Source organism: Carassius auratus, chromosome 29 (genome assembly GCF_003368295.1).
Source record: "Carassius auratus strain Wakin chromosome 29, ASM336829v1, whole genome shotgun sequence".
NCBI lineage: Eukaryota > Metazoa > Chordata > Actinopteri > Cypriniformes > Cyprinidae > Carassius > Carassius auratus.
In genome coordinates, this window is record NC_039271.1 from 9,609,359 (window position 1) to 9,632,726 (window position 23,368).

Consider the following 23,368-nt stretch of genomic DNA (forward strand, 5'->3'; position numbering starts at 1 on the left):
TGAACCACGGGCTGAAAACGTTCCCAGTATGTTTCGTGGCTGCTGCGGAGTGCCTTTGATATCACCTTGCCTCACATTGTATAGTTTGTGGAAGTTTGGGAGACGTTTTGAAGTCTAGCTTTACACCGCCTTTCCTTCATATGCCAGGTTCACAAGTATTTATGAAGTATTTTCTATGCCAAAGGTCTTATGAAGTATATTGTATGTTATAGTATTATGGTCTTATGTTTCTCATACATTTATTTTTCTACCAGTGTTTTCCAGCGCCTTTAATAATAATCAGTGTAAAATGTTAGAAAAGATGTTTACAAAAAAGAAGATATTTATACTGTTTTGATGGTAAACATTTTTATATTGTTGCTGGGTTTACTCTAAATTGCTGGAATGCATGATGTTACATTTGTCCATAATTTATGTTTAACAGGAAGTGGCTTGTGGAGAGAGAAAATTAGTAGGATTTATTTGCAATATCCCATAAAATATATCTTCCCACCAGTTGTTAAGCTGAGCTCAGAATGGTCACGAACGCAGTTTCCACTTGAACTGTAACGAATTCACATGAAACCATGAGTTGACCTGTAAATATTCTGCATTGCGTGAATAACTCTATTTTTGATATGTCTTTTAGAGTATGTATTTTAGAGTCAGTGATTTGGATGTTTATGAAGAGCTATGCTGTGTCGCCCGTTCATGAAATGTATGTTTCCAACAATCACAATGAATATCACTTGTGAACAATTAAATTTTTTTTATTTTCATAATTTAAAACGCATTGCTTGATGTAGTTATCAAATGTTTTTGTCTTAGATTTAGTTTGATTCTACCATGTGTCACATTTTATTGACATGCTGTGTTCACGCAAACATAATTAAATTATATATATATATATCGAAATGAAACCAAATAACTATATTAACTAACATTCTAATTCAGACACAGATTTTCAGTAATGATAAAAGATTATTAGAGCGCGCATTTTCACCTGGCGCTGCAGGTGACCATAGCAACAGTTACGTTGCTCACGTGCTCTTCATAACGAGCTTTTTCATGCGGTACGTCGATGAGGAGCGAGTTGGGATCACTTTATTTATGCTTATAAAACGTTTACATATCACAAAACAAAGTTTTTACTGTACAGTTAACTTTGTGTTAGTGTGACATACTACAAACTGTTGCGAACGACAATCTTCAACAGACTGCGCCCGAATTTTACCGTAAAATTGAATAGCCTACAACGCATAACATCACTTAATATGTTGGACGTTTAAAAGTATATATTTTTTTACAGTTATTTTATAAAATTCGACGTCTCTGAAAGTTATTGTTTAGTGTGAACACCGTGTGAGTTTTAATTAAACAAATTTTTTTTTTTTTTTGCTTTAAAATGTTTTAGTATGCCCTCTCTAAGCGTCTTTCTCTATTGCCCTGAATTTTATTTTAATCTTGGTTTCAAAATATTCGTTAAACGCTAAGTTAAAACTGCTCAGTTAGATACTCAAGTCCTTTTTATCCTTAACACGGTTCTTTCAACCTCACAAAATCTCTAGTGAGCTGCAGAAATGACTGATTCTTTCTGCTCATCAGTCGCGCTCGCTTTGTGCTCTCTCACCGGCCTCCAAGCCAAGATCTGTTTGTCCAATCAGTGCTGAGAACGGTCCATCTTATGAATATTAATGACAGGTTCGACCAATCACGATGTGGGAGTGCTTCACAGGAGAGCGTTTAGTTGCGCGTTTTCCAACAGCAGGATATAACTGTTCGTGTCTGTTTGAGTTTGTACTGATGGGGAAGGTGACTTGTTGGAGTTTGGACGCCTTTGTTTATACCTGCGACTTAATGGATACATAAAAGGGACATTTATGAATTTAAAAGCGCCGTTTGTGGATTACATAAGATAGATATTAGATGCAGTGGACCGGTATGAATCGTCTTTGTACAAACATACAGTTCGGGACTTGTTAAATGAATTGGACATGGATAAAACCGGTTATGGGATACATGCAACTTATCATTTATTCTTTCTGTGGCTAACAGTTTGCCCTCTTTGCTCACAGGGAAGTTGGATGTAAGTATTATAAGTGCTATGTTGTTTTACTGTCAATTAATGTTTGAATAAAAATGTTTGAAAATTGTCCCCTTTTCCTCGGGCCTGGTTATGGCATTTCAATCCAGGCCGACAGGAGAGGAGAACCTCTTCTGATATTTGTGTCACACTACTCCGCATCACAGGTGGTTGGGCATCACATCTGTTGGAGTGCCCGAGAAGTTGGGTTGCACGCATTTGCCCCTGTCGCACAAGCAGAAGGAGCTGTGCGCGCGCAAACCGCACCTTTTGCCGAGCATTAAAGAGGGCGCGCGCCTGGGCATCAGCGAGTGCCAAACGCAGTTCAAACACGAACGCTGGAACTGCTCGACCCGACGGGACCCGAACGTCTTCGGCTACGAGCTCACCAGTGGTACGCATGTAATGTATCATACTGAAACAAGCTTAATTTGAATGTGCTTTAACTGAATAATACTGATTTTTTATTAATTTTCTTAATGAAAGTTAGTAGTAAAGTTTGAACAACGCGATCAAATAATCACAAGACACAAAATATTAAGATGGTACTAATACTGTCAAATAGTTTTTATTGAAAAAAATAAATAAAATCAGTTAATGTAATTTTAAGTGTCATTTAACGAATTTTGATCGTTAAATGACCAAAGAAAACCAAAAAATAAAAAGGTAAAATTATTTATTTGGTGTGCATTAGTCTCATAGGATTTTCACCTTAGTAATTATGGTAATATGTCTAAAGGCAGAAAACAATTATTTCAAATATGCATGTGGTTATTGGACACATGCAACAAAAATAATCAGCATTTTTACTTGTCATGAAAAAAATCTGTATGTATTCTGTAATATATACTGAGAGATCATCACTTTGTAATTGTTTAAAGAATCTAAATGTATTTCTTAGTTGACTGTGAATCCTATTTTTGACCCCTTAATGACCCTTTTGATTTGAAATGTTTCTGAAAAAGATGATTTGAATTTGGAAACTGCTGTGACATCTGTTTTGGGTTAACCATCTCTATGCTAAATTTGCTATGGTCTTTATCTGGCTCTGAATGTAATGCATGCAGGATTAGAGTGATTGCAAAACAAAGAGAAAAACTGAAATGGTAGAACTTGTTGCTGGATTTTTGTGAATCCATTCCTAAAAATTGCCAAAAGTTTCTCTTCCAGAGCAGTTCAATTCCAAGATCAAGTTAATGCAAGGGGGACAATAATTTGATATAGGTCTGATTTCATGCATCCACAACCAGGGTTTAAAGTAATTTTATAGGCATCTCAATATTGGGTCTATGCACAAAAAAAAAATGCACCATTTAGATTTACTTTCAGAAATTAAACTGAATTGTTTATTCTTCTATTCTATTCTATTCTATTCCTGTTATTTAGGCTTCTTGCTTTAAATGTTTAGGTCACCTCTCTTGAAAGTAACAGCAACGAGAAAAAAGGAAAAACAAATCATAGGCAGATATTTTTGAGAAATCAAAGTCAAATCAAAGTTAAAACATTATCAACTAAATTTAATCAAAATGAGTCTTATAATTTAAATGTAATTTTATATAAGCTATTACAGTTCGCTTTATAGAAACTACATGCATTAATTGATCATCACTAGATGCCCATTTAAAACTTAATCTGCATAAAGTGATTATTTTTTTTATTAGGATCTGCAATTAAATGTATATATTGTAAATAATATTTAATCAGAAACTCTGAAATGCACAGAACCATTTACTTAATGTATTTAAACGGTCACTTAAAAAGTGTTAAAATGATGTTAAGAATTTTTTCTTCATCTGTTCTCACAATAAAAAATAAATTTTATAGTTTGATATCAGTGTTTCTCTGTATGAATGTAGATAACATTCCCAGACTCTGATACTGCTGCCCTGAGACCCTTCTCACAAATGTCCTTCTGTGAATCTTATATTCTCATAATTTTTGGTTGTTTCAATATTTCTAAGTACTAAACTTGCAACGGCTAATTGCTTAAATTTTTTTAAGGGACGAAAGAGACGGCGTTTATCTACGCAGTCATGGCTGCCGGCCTGGTTCATGCAGTCACTCGCTCTTGCAGTGCAGGAAATATGACAGAGTGTTCGTGTGACATGAGCCTGTTGGGCAGCGTTTCACCCACGGAGGGGTGGCACTGGGGTGGGTGCTCCGATGACATTGGCTTTGGGACTTCCTTCAGCCGTCGCTTTGTTGAAAATTCAGTAAAGAACACATCAGCCCGTGTTGAGGACACCCTGTTCACTATGAACCAACATAACAGCGAGGCTGGAAGACAGGTGGGTGACAAACAACTAAAATCTTTAAATTACTAGTTAGTGACTGCTCACTTTTTCAACAGCCTCTGCATTTTTTCCCTTCATTTTGCCAACAGGGATTTATTATGAAAGCATAAACTACAATCCCATGTAGTATTGCAAATGATGAAATCTGATCTTTTTTTAAATCTATTTTGAGAATTATGAGTAGTTAAATGTGATTTTTAAGTTGAAATCACACTGACATGTCATTTCTTTACATGGCTAATATTTTTTGCCTTTCCATTCATGTCTTGAGTGATATGTGAAGCTAAAGCATCAGTTTGCATATGATTGTGCTTGTCTGCTTCAAAAATACAGCAAAAGAGCTAGAAATAACTCTTAATTCAGTGCTGTGTTTCCCTGTATAGATACCAATTCACTCTAACAGAAGAAAATATGAAAAGTGTGATGGTGGAGAAAATGTCTGTCCATTCCTGCAACATTCATAACACATTCAAGTTCTTGTGATTTTACAGCCTCCTTTATAAACCCGTCTAATCTCTAAAATTGAAGGTTTCCTCAGTCACTATAAGGTTTTAAGCAAGTCTACTAACTTATATGCAATTACCATTTAAAATATGACAGTTTTCTCCAGCAAATTAATCTTTGACTCGTTCTGGTTGACAAGAAAAACCATTTCAAAGCATCAAAATAAGAACAGAGATAGTTACGGGCTGTTTCAGCTCTGGCAATTTGTCGATCAAATTAGTTACATCTCCCCACATGTTCTTGATTCATGAGAAGCTATTGATTTGCACCGAATTCCACAGCTTTGACTGAAGAACACTTGTAAGTGTTTGGAGACCCTAACCCTAAAGTGGTTGGAAACCACAGAGGAGCGTTTAAGCGAGACAAAATTTTCCTCAAGTCAGCGAAGGGCCCCCATAATCTTTCACCCAAACAAATGATCCTATTTCATGAAAGTCGTCAGCTAATAAAATACTCTGCTTTCATGGTGCAGAATATGAAGGGATGGGAGAATATAAAAGCTTTATCCAAAATTATATAGTCCCTGGAAATGTGGTTTATAGTGAACCTAGGTTAACTCTCGACGACGTTTTTGCCTGAAATCAAGGAAGTCTGTCCAAATTGCAAAAATGTTGGAATGCTCAAATCACAGTTCACATGTCTGCATACATTTTCTAGAATAACAAAATGCTTTCCCAGCTTCTATCTGTTATGGATCAGAAATATAATGATCTTCGTATCCTCTTCCTCTACAGGCAGTGGCCAAAACCATGTTGACAGACTGCCGCTGTCACGGTGTGTCGGGTTCGTGTGCGGTAAAAACTTGTTGGCGCACAATGGCTGCATTCGCGCATGTGGGCGCCTACCTGAAGGAGCGCTACGAAAACAGCGTTCAGGTGGTGGACCGATCTAAGCGTAAGGTGCGTCGTAAGGACAAAGACCATCGCCACATCCCTATTGGCAAAGAAGAGTTAATCTTCTTCAACAAATCGCCCAGTTACTGTTTGGAGGACCGGCGCTTGGGCGTGATGGGCACCAGGGGCCGCAGGTGTAACAGAACTTCAGCCGGGCCGGACGGCTGTAACCTGTTGTGCTGTGGGCGGGGCTACAACACACACGTGGTACGACATGTAGAGCGCTGTGAGTGTAAGTTCGTCTGGTGCTGTTACGTTCGCTGTCGCCGCTGTGAGACGATGAACGACATGCACACTTGCAAGTAGAGCAACAACTTGGGGAGTCATCTTGTGAGTGGAAGTGGACCTTCCTTGCACTTTCAACCCAGCTGGGCCTATCCAAACGAGCCTGTTGACAAAATATCCACGGCAACCGGCAATCCAAAACCAGGGGGAAATTGTATAATCCCTTTTAAATCCATATGCATAACTCTTCCCATGGGCTTCAAGCGGAAATCAAGCCATTTTGTATATAATGACTGTGGAATATAACTGGAGCATAAAGGGAACTACGTAAAATACTGGGAACAGCAAAAAAAAAAAAAAAAAAGTGTAAATAGATGCTTTTGTTTGGATTTGAATTGAAGGGTCATACGGTTAATGATGAATTATAGTGGGAATTATATAGATAATTTAAAAGATATTTTTGATACAATGTTTTATAGGTTGCAAAAGAGAATCCCTTAAAAAAAGACAGAACGAATTCCCTAATGATGTAGGCTATTCTGCAATTGTAGCTTTCTATTTCATGATTTAAATGTACATATTAAATTATGAACAAAGGACTTATGCGATTTCACCTCATTTGAATTGATCTTAAATAAAGTTTTTTAGAGACCCTGTACATTCTTTCTGCTTGTGACTGGCGAAGTTTCTTCATTTGTTCCTTCCCTCCTAAACACATAATCACGTATTATTCAAAAGTGTAGATAATGGCTGTGTACTGCAGTAGCAGCTTTAATGATTTACAATCTAAGTATTTCAAATGAAGAATCATGGTTATTGTCTTTTTTGTGACTGATGTTTGTCTCATTCCGTTCCTCTCAAATCTCTGAAAGAGTAGTGCTTTGCTAGAAGCAACAGAGTTGTGCCAAATACCATGGCTGCATTCTCTTAAACAGCCCTTAAATGCTAATTCAAGTGGCTCTTTTATGTAGCCACATTCCAGCCAACAGGACAGTGACGGTTTATGGCAGAACATATCAGAGTGACAGAAGGAGAAATTCCTGTCAGTTCTTACACATGCTGGCAACTCTATTAAAGTCGTTGGAAAGTCTCACTCATGGTGCGTTCCGTGATTTCACTCTGTATGTCTGCTTGTTCATTCTCATTTGGTTGTATTTACCGCTGAGTGCAAGTTGCATCAAGCTTTTTTAAAGACCTTTTTTCTGTCCATGAAAAAAAAAAAAACAAAACTGATTATTCTCCACACCGACTCTCAAGCCAGTTTTATTCAATAAATGATTCCCTTTTGGAAATATTGCCATTTTCTCACTCTTTAGTTCCTCCAAAAAGAAGTTCCTCCAGAAGACCATTCATGCTATTAGTTAATGAGCCATTTTGACCTAATATTTCACCCTAGAAGAGATTTGATAATAGAACCTTCTCATCTTTTATCGTATAGCTTTTACTCGTCTTCTTTTAAAATTGCTTATCCCACTGTTCTATTGTTTATTTTTGTTTTTCTTTTGTCTTTGTCAAGCCCTAATTTACCAAGACAAATTCCTTGTACATGTATACATACAGTACTTGGAAATAAACGTGATTCTGATCATTTTGGTCAATTCTGCACCTTGTGGGCAGTAAGACTTGCATTAATCACTGTAACCCTCCAGGTAGATTTTTAAGAGCAGCGCTCAGACCTTCAGCCCTGGAAACCTGGTGCCAACCCATCCAGGGCAGATATGCAGGCAAAAGGAGTCCACGTGGACACATCTGTTCTCTCAGACGTAGCCAACAGCTCAGGTGGCTGCCAACCTCTTGGTTTCCTCAGTGCCTTCTTTCAACCCTCTAATTCTCTTTAGTATGTGTTTAATGGTTAAATCACACGTGAAATAAGATGATTTGTCAAATCTGCTGTACTGCAATATTACCTTTTCAGGTTTTGTTCCATCATTGCTAATGAGCTGTAACTTTTTTTTTTTTTTTGAATCCGTTTTTCTGAGTGTGCGTGATTGAGTCGAGACTTGCAGACATGCAATGCATCATGGTGGGTGGTGCGACCGCATGCACACAAGCACAATGTGTTTTGGATGTTCATTTGATCCACGCTGGCCTTTGGAGACTAGGGTCATCGCCCATCCCGATCATCATTCATCTTTTGTCTCAGTATGAATGATCAGTTATGTCCATCCAAACACAGATTTAGATTTGAAGCCAAGAGATTTTTTTTTCACTGGCTCATCTCTGCATGCTCTATGAGTGGTGCCATGCTCTGTACGCCTTCCCAGAAGTCTGTAGGGGCTCGTGGCTCTGTCTGGTTGTGTTGGTTAAGGCATAAGGGGGTTTGGATTGGCAGCCCTGTTTTCCTGCCAATAACTGTTGCTTAAATGTCAAAGATTCCCACAACTGGTGAAGAGCCAATGTTAAGATTCAACACACGTCTTAGTGCTCGTTCTGCCTTAATTCATTCTGTATGTTTTCTTTGGTTCTTTCTTACGATCTCTCACCATATTGCTATGAAATGTTTTTTTTTTTTTTAAAACAATTCGTCCTACAGTTGAGATTCGTTCTGATCCTATATGAACTGTGCTGACTTTTCTTTTCTCATACATATCGGGGAATATGAACAGAATGAATGAATCCATCCGTCAGTGACATGATGGGATCTGCCTCCCTCTGGTGGAGTCACAGAGTCTTGCCAGAGAAGACCACATGAGGGAGAGTGATTTAAGACATTGAAATTGAATCATTATTTTAGCATAAAAAAAGAAGGCTTAATTAAACCCAAAAAGAGTTTTACGTAGGATAATTTTAATCTTATAAAACCTAATGTATTAAGACCTCTTAATTAAACCTGTTGCACACAATTCCTTCTGCTCCTTGATTGATAGTGTATACTTTTAGTAAGTAAAATTCAGCTTAGTAGCTATATTCCTATATTGTATCAATTTCTTTTTAGGTTAGTGTATAATTTGCCTTGAAGTTCAAATATGTGTTATTGTTTATATATATATTTTTACACATAAATAACACATCAGCGATTGATTGTGCATCGATCATTTACAGTATGTGTATATAACGCATAAATTGTTGCACAACCAACACAAAGCGAATGTGGAAATAACAACAACAACAACAACCAAAAAAAACAAAACAAAAAAAAAATGGAAATCAGAACATCCCTGTGTTTGTACAACTGGAATTTGGTCAAGGTCAGTTTAAGAATTGCAAAGCAGACGAGTGTGAAATATGCATATGTACATGAAAAGTGTCCTAAAAAATCTCTTTCAAAACTCCAATTCATGTATAAATGTCAATTACAGGAATCTTCTGGTGAGTAGACACACATACGTTAGCATATTGTAAAGTACATTGTGTTCTTGTGGTTGGCGTGTCAATTATAGTTTAAATGGGATAAATACGTGTTTGATTTTTTACAGCTGGTTGGGATTCCGTTCAGAGCAGATTTCAGAGAACCATTTCAAATAGGTTTTGGCATGTAAAAACGCCAGTTGAGCAGTGGTCATGCAGTTTTTCATTTGTTTTCCTAAGCAGTTGGGGAAAAACAACAGTGTTTATGCACTCTCATGATTATAAAACATACTAACCACCTCGTAGGCAAATACATATATATTACACACACACACACACATGTGGTCTACAAGGAATTCATTAGTATGAAAGTTCTGGAACTATGAAAGGAAAGTCATGATGCAGCAAGACATACAGGAAGTGTGTGTGTGACAGGGTCTCTTCACCTGACCACTTGGCTTATTTATGAGTGAGGACATCCTGTGATTCTTCTGCCTTGAGCTCTGTTTATTCAGTACACATACACACACCAGCTTCATCACTCCTGGAAACTGACCAGCTTCTTCCCAGCTTTCTAGCTGCATTGCACCGGCACTATTCAGCAAAATATTTGTTGATTGGACTTCATAATCGTATAAACGTGTTGCATCAATAGCAAAGAAATCAGGATTTTTCTTCACATTTCTCCTTGATGGCACCAATATATATTTAAGCTTGTTTATTCCACGAAAAAACATAACAGGTTATTGTGACTTTTTATCTCACAATTAAAAAAATTTTTTTCTTCACAATTAGAAATTTATGTATCACAATTCTGACTTTTTGTAGAAAAAAAATCTGAATTGGAAGATATAATCAGAATGTAATCTCTCAATTCTGAGAAGAAAAATTCAAATGGTGAGTTATAAATTCACAATCACGAACAAAAGTTAAAATTTTGATACATAAACTCATAATTGGGAGAAAAAACTCACAATTATCGTTCTTATTTTTTAATTTTTTTAATTTTTATTCCATATTGGAAACAAGCTTCCATAATGATCTCATTGCCACGCTGAAAAAAATAATTTTTCATTAGTCATTAATCAGCATTTTTTTCTGGTTTTCCAGTAAAAATATGTCAGCATCTTTCAAATGAGAAAAAAAGGAGTTGCAAAATCAAACTAAAATTTCTCCATTGGCATTTTTTTTTTCATTCTTCTTTTTTTCTGGCTTTTAAACTAAATTTATCTGGACTGTGTTAGAACATCATTCTTAAAACAAGGAAAAAAAATATTTTAAAAATAAACCATTAAACCATTAAAGGTAAACTTAAATATTACTTGTGCTAAAAAAATAAAAATATAAATGTTTTATTTATTTTACAGTGCTATTGGGTCTCAACACAACACCAAGCATAATTATTTTCTCTATTTAATGGGTTTCTCTGGTATGTTTATGAAAAAGTGATAACTGCATATGTAATTTGAAAGTGATTTATGCATTTTCCTGAAATTTCAGGGGAAGGTGTCAACTCTCATGATGTTGCGGTACAGGAAGAAGAGAGGGAGGAACTGTTGAAAAGCCAGAAGGCAAACCTGTGTGGCCACAGTCTGGTGAAGGACCTCAGAGAGCCAGAAAGAGTGCGAGAGAGAAACTGAAAGTAGAATTACCATGAAGCTCATCTTAAACTCAATCTGTGGAGGTCTGATCCTACTGCTGGGGACTGAGATACTCTGTACAGCTGGTGCACCATCACAGGTGAGATTCACAGATACACTCATTCAACATGACAAGTAATGTGGGTGTTTATAAGTGACATTATATTGATTTTAACAGTTATACTGCAAGATAAAACATGATTTAACATGTTAGTAGAGTAGAATTAATAGAGAAAGCAGTTTGATTTAGTTTTCTTGCACTGACACATAAGCTTTCCAAGTTTAATCAGTTGAACTCTGTCTCAAATCAAAACTTGCTCTACATTTTTTTTTCTCTTTACATACTTTGTCAGCCTAAAACAAAAACATGCGGTTCTCTTTGATATTAATGTCCATATCCATTCCCAGGGATACTTTCTCTGTATTTTGCTCGAGAATGTTTACATTTCTGCGGTTGCAGTTGAAAAATGTGGAAAATGTAGCACTTTAAGAGACATTATGCACGCAATTCTTTAGTATCGTCTGACATGCACAGTGGAATGGCGCATAAAATAATCCTGAGAGTGTTATTGTTCAGCAATGAAGGTCATGAACGAATCAGGTAAATCTCTTTGGAAAATCAGTCACAGCTGTTGAGATCCCGCATGCTTTATTGGTTTTATGAAGGAGAACATTGCATTGCACTATCTTTTGTTTGCTTTTTGTTGTGAGAACTAATATGCAATGTGTATGTGTGTTTCTATATGGCCAGAACCGCTGTGATCAGAACATCCAGGTGGTGACTAAATCAAGGTGTCATTCCTGCTCTTTGACACCTTTAGTAAAATGTCCCGATGGCTACATCAAGAGGCAGCCTGAGAAAAGTGCAAAGGACTGCAGGTAAATGTGTGTTTGTAAGGTTTTGCTATTATAGGGACCACATGGACAATAACAATTTGTTTTAAAAGCTTTTTGAATTATTCAGAATTAAATACCATACTATTATATCTTAAAAAACAGGTTAACAGGTCATTAACAGCTTTTGTGACAAGATGAGGAATTTTCTTTGTGCATAAGCAAAATACAGAGACAATCGGTATACAATAATCTCTCAATGTGTGTTTAGGTATCACATCACATTAGCTTTGTCTGTCTCGGGCTGTTCCTTCGAGTGTTTCAAAGACACGGTGGAGCCCAAGTGCTGTCCAGGTTACTGGGGCAATGACTGCATTGGTGAGTTTTCTGGTCATTGAAGAAGAATTCTCTGGTTGTTTGTGTATAATTCTGTTTAAATTATGTTCCATAGAAGACCTATGCCATCAGTGATCTCTTAAACCAGATGAATAGGGCCTAAAAGCGATTGTTGTGTTCTTATCAGATTTGTTCACATTCTAAATGGAATTTGGTATTTCCGATATTCTGTGAGGGAAGATGCACTGAGGGAATATTTTGAACGGAAGAGTCGGACAGGAACTATCCTGATGCGACCACTAACAAGACTGAAACACAAACAAGGGGAAGCATGGTTCCTCCTGGGAAAAGAAGTTTAAAAACACAGCTATTACTATCATTCTAAAAGATCCTAAAGGAATGGAAATCATTTCAGTTTTTATGATGATTATTCATAATTTTTCAAAATATAACCACCAACAAAAGTATATATCCTCTAAAAATAAAATTTGATCTGGATAAGCTGAACTTCCAGAAGAAATAAACTAGGATGTAGGAATTCTAGTTTATCCAGCAGGATCTTATGTGATTCTTATTGGAATTCTAATTTCATTCCGATAAGCTTTCAAATCATGATAGTAATTCCATTCGCATTCTTTTTTTGACTACGGATGTAAATCCTGCATGCATGATAGTGACCTTCCACAGCTGTCAATATTTGGGAGGTGCACATTATCCTTTCTGTTTCCATTCTTACGATTTTATGTGATTATGAGACCATGAATGTGTTGTTTTTCACAGTTGTTTTTCCTGTGGGAGCTGTATGTCCAATATAGAGCTGACATATTATCGTATGTCTTGTCACACTATGAGAGGAAGTTTTAAACTGCTGTGGAACAAGGGATTTGTGTACTTCCTTCCCTCTGAGAGGGATATGGCAGGTCTCTGCCTCTGGACCACTGGAATTTGCTGACCAACACGCTGTGGAGGTCTCATTTCCAGTATTTCCTCCGTTTGTCAGCACTCAAACAGATCCCACTATGAGTTTGCTGAGTCAAGCACTTTAGTTGCCGTGTATTGTATTGGTTTCTTTGGTCTTTATCAGCAGAACTTCCTGCATTGTTCCTCAAGAGTTAAATGATTTGAACTTTGTGTCTGAGACGTGTCAGCATTATGGAAGCTTAGTGAAGCATTATGGGAGGAAATTCTGAACTGTTGTCCAAAAATCTGATTTGTATTGAGTTACATATAGCATTTTTATTATTATTTTTTGGATTTAAAGACACTGTTTTAAACTTGTTCATTTGTGAAGATTAGTATTCTACCCATTTGCACAAAACTTTCCTTCTTAGTAAGTGCAGAAAATGTGAAGAAAGTGCCGAAAGTGAGCCTGCACATGACTAACGGGCTGCATATTCTGCAAGCGTAGCTTTTATTTGTCGTCACACGTCTGTGGCTGATGTGTGTGTATTTCTGAGTTGCCGGGAAGGATCTGATCTCGATGAAGGGATTTTGTCAGGACTAAATGTCCAGGGCAACAATGGTGGGAAGGAAAGGATGAGTGCGGGTCAGTGCAACAGACGAGAGGCTGTTTGAAGAACAGAGAAACTCTGCTAACTCATATCCTCTGTTGGAGAGGCCATACATCCCCAAACCCACTGACCAAAGATCAGTCCTAGAAAACCATGATCTCAGATCCGTCTTACTCAAACTAAACAGTAAAGTATCTGCCCTCACGTCTCTCTCACCCAATCTTACTGACCTTGCCTTAGCAAAATTTAAAACATAGTACATTTTGTACGTTGCACATTTACATCAATTAAATCTCATGTTACTTTGAAGGTGCTGGTATATACTGTATAGGCTTGGTATGTAATTGCTTTTAAATCTTTCAATATGCAATACTTAGAGATTTAAACGCAATTTTTTGTAAGCTGGCCATTTTTGACTTTTTTGGAAGAGTGGTGAGCAAAGTCTATAAGTTTAAGTGTGCAAGAAGAAAACCCTCTCCAAAATGAGGGTTAAATTCATGCATTACCTGGGATTCAAACCTATGACCTTGTGTTGCTAGCACCATTCCCTAGTCAAATGTGTGACTGATGTCTCCAAATCTGATTGAAACAAACTATTTGAAAAGGTTTATTCACTTTTAACATCATGAAATCTAATTTAAAACATCCTTTATTCTGTCAATAGAATGTCCAGGATCAGCAGCGAAGCCCTGTGGCAATAATGGAGTCTGCTCGGATGGTATAACAGGCAACGGGACTTGCTCATGTGCAGTAAGTTTCCTTTCCTTCTCTTCTTATGTCTGAATCAAACACACCATTACTGAGCATACAATGAGACTTTTTGGACTTTTTTTGCAGCCAGGTTTTAAGGGAACAGCTTGTGAGGATTGTAAAGCAAACTTATATGGACCCACGTGCAGTAACGGTTAGAGTGACTTTTTGTTTTCTGTACAGCTTTATTGATTGATTTGTGTTTTGTTGGTGTTGGTACTGTGCTCTAACTGCTGCATGTGCTCTTCAGTGTGTAGTTGCAAGAACGGCATATGTGACAGCGGTGTGAAGGGCACGGGACAGTGCACATGTCTGTCTGGGTATACTGGCATAGACTGCGATCGAGGTAAGACCCTGGAGTGTTTCTGTGTGTGTGATACATGTGACATTGAAGCAGCATGAGAGTGAGTGTGTTTTTTTTTCTCTTCAGAGCTCCCAGCATGTGCTGCTTTGCGGTGTGGGCCGAATTCTCGTTGTTTTGAGGACATGTCTACGGGGCAGCTTCTGTGCATGTGCAAACCTGGTTATCAAGGTGATGGAACCCAGTGTACATGTGAGTACTGCACTTACACTGCTAATGGTAGGAAGGTTTGTTAAATCTTTAATAAGTTTGGGTAACATTAGCATGGTTATTCTGACACATCAGTTTGACTACCACCATACCAGCAATTAACACTTTGAGCCATCTCAGAACAGCATAGGAATGTATATTTCTGGAGGCTTCTTGATCTGTTTGTACTGTTTATGCAGCAATTAACCCCTGCCTGAGAGGCGTGTGCCACGCAAACGCAGTGTGTGCACATACAGGACCGAACCAGCATGTCTGCACATGTACAGAAGGCTACAGTGGAGATGGCCGTGTCTGCATGCCCATCGACCCTTGCCAGACGAACCTGGGCAACTGCAATTCTGGCTCTACACGCTGTGTGTATGATGGTCCTGGAAAGGTGTGTTTGTAAACACTTTAAAACACTTTGCACCTTTCTGAGCAGTATGAATGCACCGATTGCTTTGATCACGGTTTGACATCTTCTCAATTTTACACAGTCTCACTGTGAGTGTTTGGAGGGATTTGAGAAGCTTGTTGAAGGAAAGTGCAGTGTAAAAGATGTGTGCAAACCAGACTCCTGCCATAAATATGCTACCTGTGCCACAGTGGAACCAGGAACAGTCGAGTAGGTGGCAAATTCTCAATTGTTTTGTTGTTTTTTTCCCCCCACATATTCAAAAGATACTTTCAATTTCAAACATTTCAGCTGTAAGTGCCGTGAAGGTTACATTGGAAATGGAAAAATATGCTTTGGGAACATAATTCAGCAGCTGCAGGACTTAAATTCAAAGCCAGGAGGAGAGTGGACGGGTCAGCTCTCCAGTGCCATTACACTGTTCAGTGAGTGACTTGCTGGCAAACCAATCCCAGTCATTTTTATTCATTATTATTATTGGATTTTCATCATTTTCTAAGGTAGATGATTTTTTTTTTTTTTTTTTTTAATTTAGGTGTTGACTTTAACATGTCAGAGTTCCTAATAATACATAAAATAGACAGTAGTCACATACAGAGTTGTGCTAATTTTATTTCTGCTGTTTCAGATCATCTCATGTCATGGCCTTTGACCTCCCTTGGACCGTTTACAGTGTTTGTACCAGTGAACAAGGCTTTTAAGGGCACATCTGTGAGTTAGAAAACAGACACACCAACATATGATCATATCATCATCGATCATATCCACCTTTTTTTAATGTAGGAACGGATGCAGCCATTTCTAACTTGAATGTGTGAGGCGTCCAGTTATTTATAGCTACAACTTCTGCTTGATATTGCAAACTGGTATTTCTTATCATTTTATTATATTGTTGTAATTATAGTTATTGTGAAATACAGTGTATTGAGAAACTGTTTTCTATTTAAATATATTAAGTGCTATTCCTATAATGCAAAGCTGAATTTTCAGCATCATTACTTTAGCCTTCAGTGTCACATAATCCTTCAGAATACATTGTTGGTTCTGTTTTAAAACAGTTGAGATGTTTAATATTTTTTTGCAAACTGCAGTACATTTTTAAGGATTCTCTGATAAATATAAAGATCAAAATATCTGCATTTAATTAAAACAAATGTATACATATTTTTAGCATATTTTTTCTTTTTTAATGGATGCAGCAGCTACAGTAGACCAGCAATAAACCATTCCAAATCTGGATAGAAATGTTTAATGTAGTGGTCTAATCTATAATTTTTGTTATTATTATACTTATATCCGCTAACAAACTGAAGTCTCGCACAGTCACAGAAAACAGCTTAGTTGCATGTTGCAAAATCAGGTGAATACATTCAAACGAATACTAAGGCATGCTTTTTGCTCCAGGTGAAAACCCTGCTGGCTAACGAGATGAGAGCTCGCTATCTTGCTAAGCTGCACATGCTTGCAGGAGAGGTGAACTCTGACTCGCTGAAGAAGGGAATCCTCTACTACACTCTGACCGGCCTGGCTGCCGAATCAATGACTGATGTAGGTGATTGAAAGCAGGTTGTGTGTGTATACCCAGATTGTTTTCAGGGATGTGCAAATGCAGGATACAAGAGAGGAATCATCACATCCTGTCTCTTTCCCGCTCAGATCTATTTATTTTTCACTGTATGTCTGTGTCTGCGTGTGAAGATAGAGTATACATTAGATTGTTTCTGTAATTGGTAAACTTCTATTTTCAAGGCAGAGCAGCTAAAAATCCGTCTCCATGGCAGTCGTAAGAAAGTAACTCTTGTGGAGACTGATATCTTTGCCTCAAATGGAATCATCCATTTGGTTGATAAGCTGATGGAGGTAGTTCCTTCCACTGTAATAAGCAAGAAAGAGGTTTGTGAATATAAAGAATTTCTGTAACCTAAACATCATACACTTACATTTACTTAATGTTTTTTTATCATTATTATTATTATTTTTATGGTTAAGAGGGCCAACAATGTCTATCTGTCTTTTAACAGGACAACCTGTTGCAGATTCTCTCAGGAAATGGAAAATTCTCTCAGTTTAAGTCTCTACTTGAGGTAACAGTTTTAAACTCCATACAGTCCTAATTAACTTGTGTTAGAAATCACCTTTTTATTATAGGACAAATATTTTCTATACTGTATAAAAAACTAATCTAAAATAAAACTCATCCTGTAATGTACTGTATTAATATGAAGGAATCTGAATTTTACCTTTATTTTGAATTTTGCGCTTCATTGCATTATTCAGAGTTGTTTTAGGGTTAACAGAAATGTCTGTAAAATTAATTGAATAATGTCCTTGCAGAAATTCACCAGCACATTTTCTTTTTTTAAATACAATGTAGTTTTATTATTTATTAATATCTATTATTATTTAATAGGTCATTTTTATCTGACCATATAAAACATATCCTAGTTCATCCTTTTTTTTCCCGAATTACTTTAATCAGTCCATTCAAATCAATTATGAATGTGAGTTAGTAGATGTGACTTATAAAATAAAATGACCTTTTGAGGAAATATTCAACATTTCGAATTGTGGAGTTTGAAATATTTTTTTTTTTATGTTTTAAATGAAAGTAGCATCTTATGCTCACCAAGACTGCAGGATTCTTTGATGTATATATTCTGGAACACTTTTATATATATATATATTTTTTTTTTTCCCAGAAAAGCAACATGGCAACTGTTTTAGAGGAAGATGGACCTTACACACTCTTTGCTCCAACAGATATAGCCTTTACCTTCCTGAAGCCTGGCTATTTAGACTTCCTTACCTCAGAGGAGGTACAGTGCAGTTATAACAACAGCTTAATTATATATATATATATTAATGTAACATTCTCTGTATATGTTCTATCCAGTCACATAAGCATCACTTGACAATATCTTTTCATGTCTCCCAATTTAGGGTAAGCCAAAACTGCTTGAACTGATGCGCAATCACATAGTGTCCACTTCTCAGGTTTGTATGTGGATGTGTGTGAATGCATGTATTCAAATCCATTTCTAGATGATTAATTAAACACTCTCTGTCATATCTTTGAACAGCTGAGTGCAAGCTTCATTGTGTCGAATCCTCGTGCTGTGACCATGGCTGGCCAGGTCCTGACATTTAATGTAACGAGTGCTGTGAGTAATAATATTTTGTTATATTTAACTGAAATAGATAATATTTCAGGATTTTTAACTCCGATAACAAAAACAAAATGTTTAGGAAAAATATTTTTTTTAGATTAAAAATTTTACTGTACTGTTAAAAAGTAACACTAAATGTATACATATTTATACACATTCTAACGGTCCAATATTAGTGGTTAACAGTTAATGTGCTGATTCTGTTACATATAGGGGCAGATCCTGGTCAATGGGGAGTCAGTTCTGGAACTGGATGTTGAAGCGAAGAACGGCCGTCTTCATTCTCTGGAGGGGATTCTAATCCCTCCATCGATAGAGCCCATCATACCTCACAGGTGTGACATCAAAGAAACCAATATTTATAAGGTAAGCCGTTTCTGTGGTGACCTGTCATAGCGATTTAGCAGTAGATATAGACACATCTTTCTGTCTTGAAGGTATTTCTATTTCAAAAAAATTCAGTTCAGTGTTTAAAGACACCTACCAATAAGCAATTCACAGGTTGCCTTTCTGGAAAGAACATGAACACTGTGGGTCTACCAAAACTGTCTTTTTGTCTTTTTGTTACAGGGTTCATGTGTTAGCTGTACACTTGTCTCCAAATCTACCTGTCCCACTGGTGTATCACTGGTAACTTGTTCAGAAATAACCATTAGTGCATGCTATAATATAAAACATCAAAACTTAAGTAATAATAATAATAAAGAAAAACCTTTGTTTTAAATGTGACCTTTTAGTTTCAACTGAGGTTTGCATCAGGTTGGCATTAATGAAATATTAATAATGTACTCACCCTCAAGTCATACAAGATGGAGATCAGATTTGTAGAAATTTTCTTGATTAATCACTTGTAAATCGCCAATGGGTCCTCTGCAATGGGTGCCGTAAAAATGAAAGTCCAAACAGCTGATGAATACATCACAATAATCTGTAATATGACTCCAGTCCATCAATAAATGTCTTCTGAAGCAAAAAGCTGCATGCTTGTAAGAAACTATTCGGCATTAAAATGTTTTTAAATGAAGACCATCTATCCGTAATCACCGGCGGCGCCAGGGGGGGTCTTGGGGGGTCTCAAGACCCTGCCAAAAAATGCCTTGACCCCCCATTTGACCCCCCCAGCCTCTTCCTGATTAAAAAATATATATATTCGGGATAAAGATCCAAAAATGTTTCTCTTCAAACTACGCAGAACAATAATAAATAATAATTATTTCGACATTTATTCATACACTGAACCGAGAACCGTTTCTGTCGGACGCGTCCGATACGAGAACCGATGAGCTGATGATAACTGCGCATGCGTGATTCAGCGTGAAGCAGACTGACACAGAGCGCATCTGAACCGAACTGATTCTTTTGGTGATTGATTCTGAACTGATTCTTTGCTAATGTTATAAGCGCGGGCAAACAAAAGGCTTGAATGAAGGGCAATCATCGCCAATGACGGCATTACATCGAGCGCAAAAGAACCGGTGAACCATTTTTTTTTCAGCTGGTTTATTTGATCGAATTGTCCGAAAGAACCGGTTCACTTGAGCACCTGCTCCTTTGCCCCTTAAGTGCCCTTTTGTCAAAGCAAAATTTCCTCAATTTTTTTTGTAATAACATAAACTTTTGTGAATGCCTGCCCACGCCCAATCATAATATTAGTACAATTTATTAATAATAATTTAGCCGTAAATAAAATGACCAACATGATGACCGTTCACCTGACTACGACCTCATCCAAACGGGAAGATTCCTCATGCTGCACGCGCATTTTTTAATTGCTAGAGCATATTTTCAACATCGTGGCAGCTGCTAAGCGGTGTTTCATTCTCAGCGAAGTGATTTTGGTGTTTATTTACTTATTATTATTTTACAAGAACGATGTGATGTGAGAACATGCAGATATGTGGTTTATATTGCTGTGTGTAGCCTGTAGTGTAGAAGTAACACTAGCGTGCTGTTTGAGGGAGAAAAGTTTCACAGGCATCGAGGGGTCTGGTCTTTTTTTATGTTATTTGAATAAACTTTTATTATATTACAGTACTTATTTATTTTTAACACGTAAAAATAATTATCACAACACTGGTAAGGCTTATTCAGAATTTCTCATTCTCTGAATTATCATTATAAAAATAAAAACAATTCAGAAATGAATTAAAATATAATTATATTTTAAATGTGATGCAAATATTTTTTCTACAAAAGCAACAGTGTTTACAACAGCAAGACCACTTTAGCCTGTAAACTCAATAATATCTATCTGGAAATAAATGTAAAAATATCAATGTCAATAAAAATGCATAATATACCTGACATGAAAGTGCAGTGTGAAGGATATGAATAACAAATGTAGCCTGTCATTTGTTTACATTGCAAAGGTGTTTTTGTTGTTTAGTAGCAGAAATATGCAGTTATTAGCCATGTGCACTGTATTTTTTGTTGGTTTTCATGAGACCCCCCTTGAAAAGACCAGGACCCCCCATTGCCCCCCCAATCAAAATTGTCTGGAGCCGCCACTGTCCGTAATATTGCTTTCTAAGTAAGGTTTACAAGCGAAAACAGTCCAAAATGGTTATCCTTTGGTGAAAAACCTTAAAGGATTTGTTTCTTACAAAACATGCAGATGTTAAATGATGGACTGGAGTCGTCTGGATTACTTGTGGATTAATGTGATTTTTATCAGCTTTTTGGACTCTAATTCTGATGGCACCCATTCACTGCAGAAAATCCAGCAGTAAGTAAGCAGCAAGTGATGTAATGTTAAATTTCATCACATCTGTTCAGATGATGAAAAAACCTCATGTACATCTTGGATGGCCGGAGGTTGAGCACATTTTAGCAAATTTTCACTTTTAGGTGATCTTTTTTTTTTTTTTTTTTTTTTACATGTTTGTGGTCTCCTCAGGATACATTCACCAGAGGCTGTGTATTCAAAAAGGAGGCTTTTGGGTTAATCATACCCACCCTTGGCTGTTCCATCTCCTGCAATGAAACAAGGACTGTGAGTATTTGATTCACTAGTATTTTTATAAGGAATAATTGACGACGGGTCGTTGAATTATTATATTAAAATAATGCACACCCGAGGTGGTGATTCTGCCAAGACACAAAGCAGAGGGAGAGAGACAGAGACACAAAGAGAGAGAGAGAGCTTGTGTGAATTAGGCTACCCCTTTGCTTCTCTAAACAGCACTGTCTCCTCGCCAGTGAGAAATGTCATGTGTGGCCTTTAAGTTGCTGCACTATATAGGCTAACTGATAAAATCGCCAGGGCAGTGCTGACAACACCTTTTTGTGCATACTGCGTGACCGTTATTAAGAGTTTATTAAGTATTCTAAGTGATATGGAAATGTAGTGCAGTCAGGAGAGCTGCTTGGAACCACGTTCGTCGTGTGTTTCCCAGATAATAATTGCACACCTCAGAACGTTCATCAACCAATCAGATTCAAGCATTCAACGGCCCGGTAGTATAACTGCATTTGATACCAGAGAATATGAAATAACTTGCAACTGCATCTAGCTTTGCTGGTTAATCTGATCTGGTCAAATAAGCCATTATTTGTCTTGACCAGACCCCTCGTTGCTGTAAAGGCTTTTTTGGACCAGACTGTTCCCCGTGCCCGGGTGGTTTCACCACCCCCTGTTCCTCTCATGGGACGGTAAACTCCATGCGCATTCACATGCATGCATACTGTACAATTCAGCATTTTTTTCATATGTCATAAGGTCTAGACTTATATTTTCTTTTGTTGTAGTGCTCAGAGGGCATCGATGGAAACGGCACGTGCCAGTGTCAGCCCAATTTCAAAGGATCACGGTGCCAGTACTGTGCGGACTCCAACAAATACGGCCTGTTCTGTGACAAAAGTACGAATGTTTTTCTTCATCAACTCATAGAATGGGGTTTGGGAATATTCCAAATGTTTAGTAACAATTTTTCTTTGCATCCCTCTTAACACCAGCTTGTGGATGCATACACGGCGTGTGCGATAACCGTCCAGAGGCTAGCGGTAAATGCAAGCAGGGCTCCTGTAAAGAAGGTTATACCGGAGAGTTCTGCGAGCAGCAGACCCAGCAGTGCGGGCCAAACCAGCCCTGCCATGCTCATGCTAACTGTGTGTCCAATAAGGGAGCATTCACGTGAGTGTCTAACACAGACAGAAGAAATGTTTTCTTTTATTTATTTTGTATTTTTTTGCAAATTTAATGTGCTACTTTTATTTATTCAGTACTATACTGGAACTGTAGACCTTTGGTTTCATATCACACATAATATGTATGTATATATATATATATATATATATATATATATATATATATATATATATATATAAGAAGGAAAATATCAATGATGCATTGTGTGATTTTAGGTGCGTGTGTAAGCCTGGTTTCCAAGGGGATGGATACATGTGCGTGGAAAGCGATCCTTGTGCTTTGCCACAGCGTGGAGGTTGCAGCATCAATGTAAGTCTTATGCATCTGTGTGCTTGTCTTTAATGCTATCATGTTATCATAGCATGTTTATTCTCTTTTGTTCTCAGGCCAAATGCATAAGAACTGGTCCAGGCACACACACGTGCCAGTGCCTGAGCGGATGGAGAGAGGATGGAGATGAGTGCCAGGCCATTAATAACTGTCTGGATCCATCCAGAGGAGGGTGTCACTCTAATGCCTCCTGCATCTATGTAGGCCCAGGACAGGTGAGGGGGGCATTGTGATTCCAAAACCCCATCTATTTGGATTTACAGGATTTTTTATGATTGATAATCTACCCTAGAGTGACTGTGCTTGCAAAAATGGTTACCATGGCAATGGGAGGGATTGTGAGCCTGTCAATCAGTGTGTGGAGCAGAAGGGTGGATGTCATTTCCTGGTGAGGGCTCAAACAAATCATCATAGAACTGCAC

General features: G+C 37.3%; 2 protein-coding genes across 2 annotated transcripts in view; both read left to right on the plus strand.

Moving 5' to 3' along the window:
• Nucleotides 1-1,829: 1,829 nt before the first annotated feature.
• Nucleotides 1,830-6,302, plus strand: LOC113048608 (protein Wnt-16-like). The gene is made up of 4 exons (XM_026210477.1): nt 1,830-2,065; nt 2,230-2,456; nt 4,064-4,350; nt 5,595-6,302. The coding sequence occupies exons 1-4, from the start codon at nt 1,974-1,976 to the stop codon at nt 6,057-6,059; spliced, it is 1,071 nt and encodes a 356-aa protein (XP_026066262.1). The 5' UTR covers nt 1,830-1,973; the 3' UTR covers nt 6,060-6,302.
• Nucleotides 6,303-10,841: 4,539 nt separating this feature from the next.
• LOC113048014 (stabilin-2-like) overlaps nt 10,842-23,368 on the plus strand; it is a 28,531-nt gene continuing 16,004 nt past the window's right edge. The window contains 26 exon segments of the mRNA XM_026209505.1: nt 10,842-11,006; nt 11,658-11,785; nt 12,012-12,118; nt 14,252-14,337; nt 14,425-14,491; nt 14,588-14,683; nt 14,768-14,890; nt 15,088-15,284; nt 15,385-15,512; nt 15,594-15,727; nt 15,931-16,013; nt 16,707-16,850; nt 17,052-17,195; nt 17,324-17,386; nt 18,002-18,118; nt 18,243-18,296; nt 18,383-18,463; nt 18,683-18,835; nt 19,040-19,099; nt 21,366-21,461; nt 22,034-22,120; nt 22,217-22,328; nt 22,424-22,601; nt 22,832-22,925; nt 23,003-23,161; nt 23,239-23,334. Coding sequence (XP_026065290.1) covers nt 10,920-11,006; nt 11,658-11,785; nt 12,012-12,118; nt 14,252-14,337; nt 14,425-14,491; nt 14,588-14,683; nt 14,768-14,890; nt 15,088-15,284; nt 15,385-15,512; nt 15,594-15,727; nt 15,931-16,013; nt 16,707-16,850; nt 17,052-17,195; nt 17,324-17,386; nt 18,002-18,118; nt 18,243-18,296; nt 18,383-18,463; nt 18,683-18,835; nt 19,040-19,099; nt 21,366-21,461; nt 22,034-22,120; nt 22,217-22,328; nt 22,424-22,601; nt 22,832-22,925; nt 23,003-23,161; nt 23,239-23,334 — 2,874 coding nt within the window. The 5' untranslated portion in view covers nt 10,842-10,919.

Coding starts and splice junctions, on each gene's coding strand:
- LOC113048608 (XM_026210477.1), top strand. CDS start 1,974: ATGGATAAAACCGGTTATGGGATACATGCAACTTATCATTTATTCTTT. Junction 2,066..2,229: donor TGCTCACAGGGAAGTTGGAT/GTAAGTATTATA, acceptor TCCGCATCACAG/GTGGTTGGGCATCACATCTG. Junction 4,351..5,594: donor ACAGCGAGGCTGGAAGACAG/GTGGGTGACAAA, acceptor CTTCCTCTACAG/GCAGTGGCCAAAACCATGTT.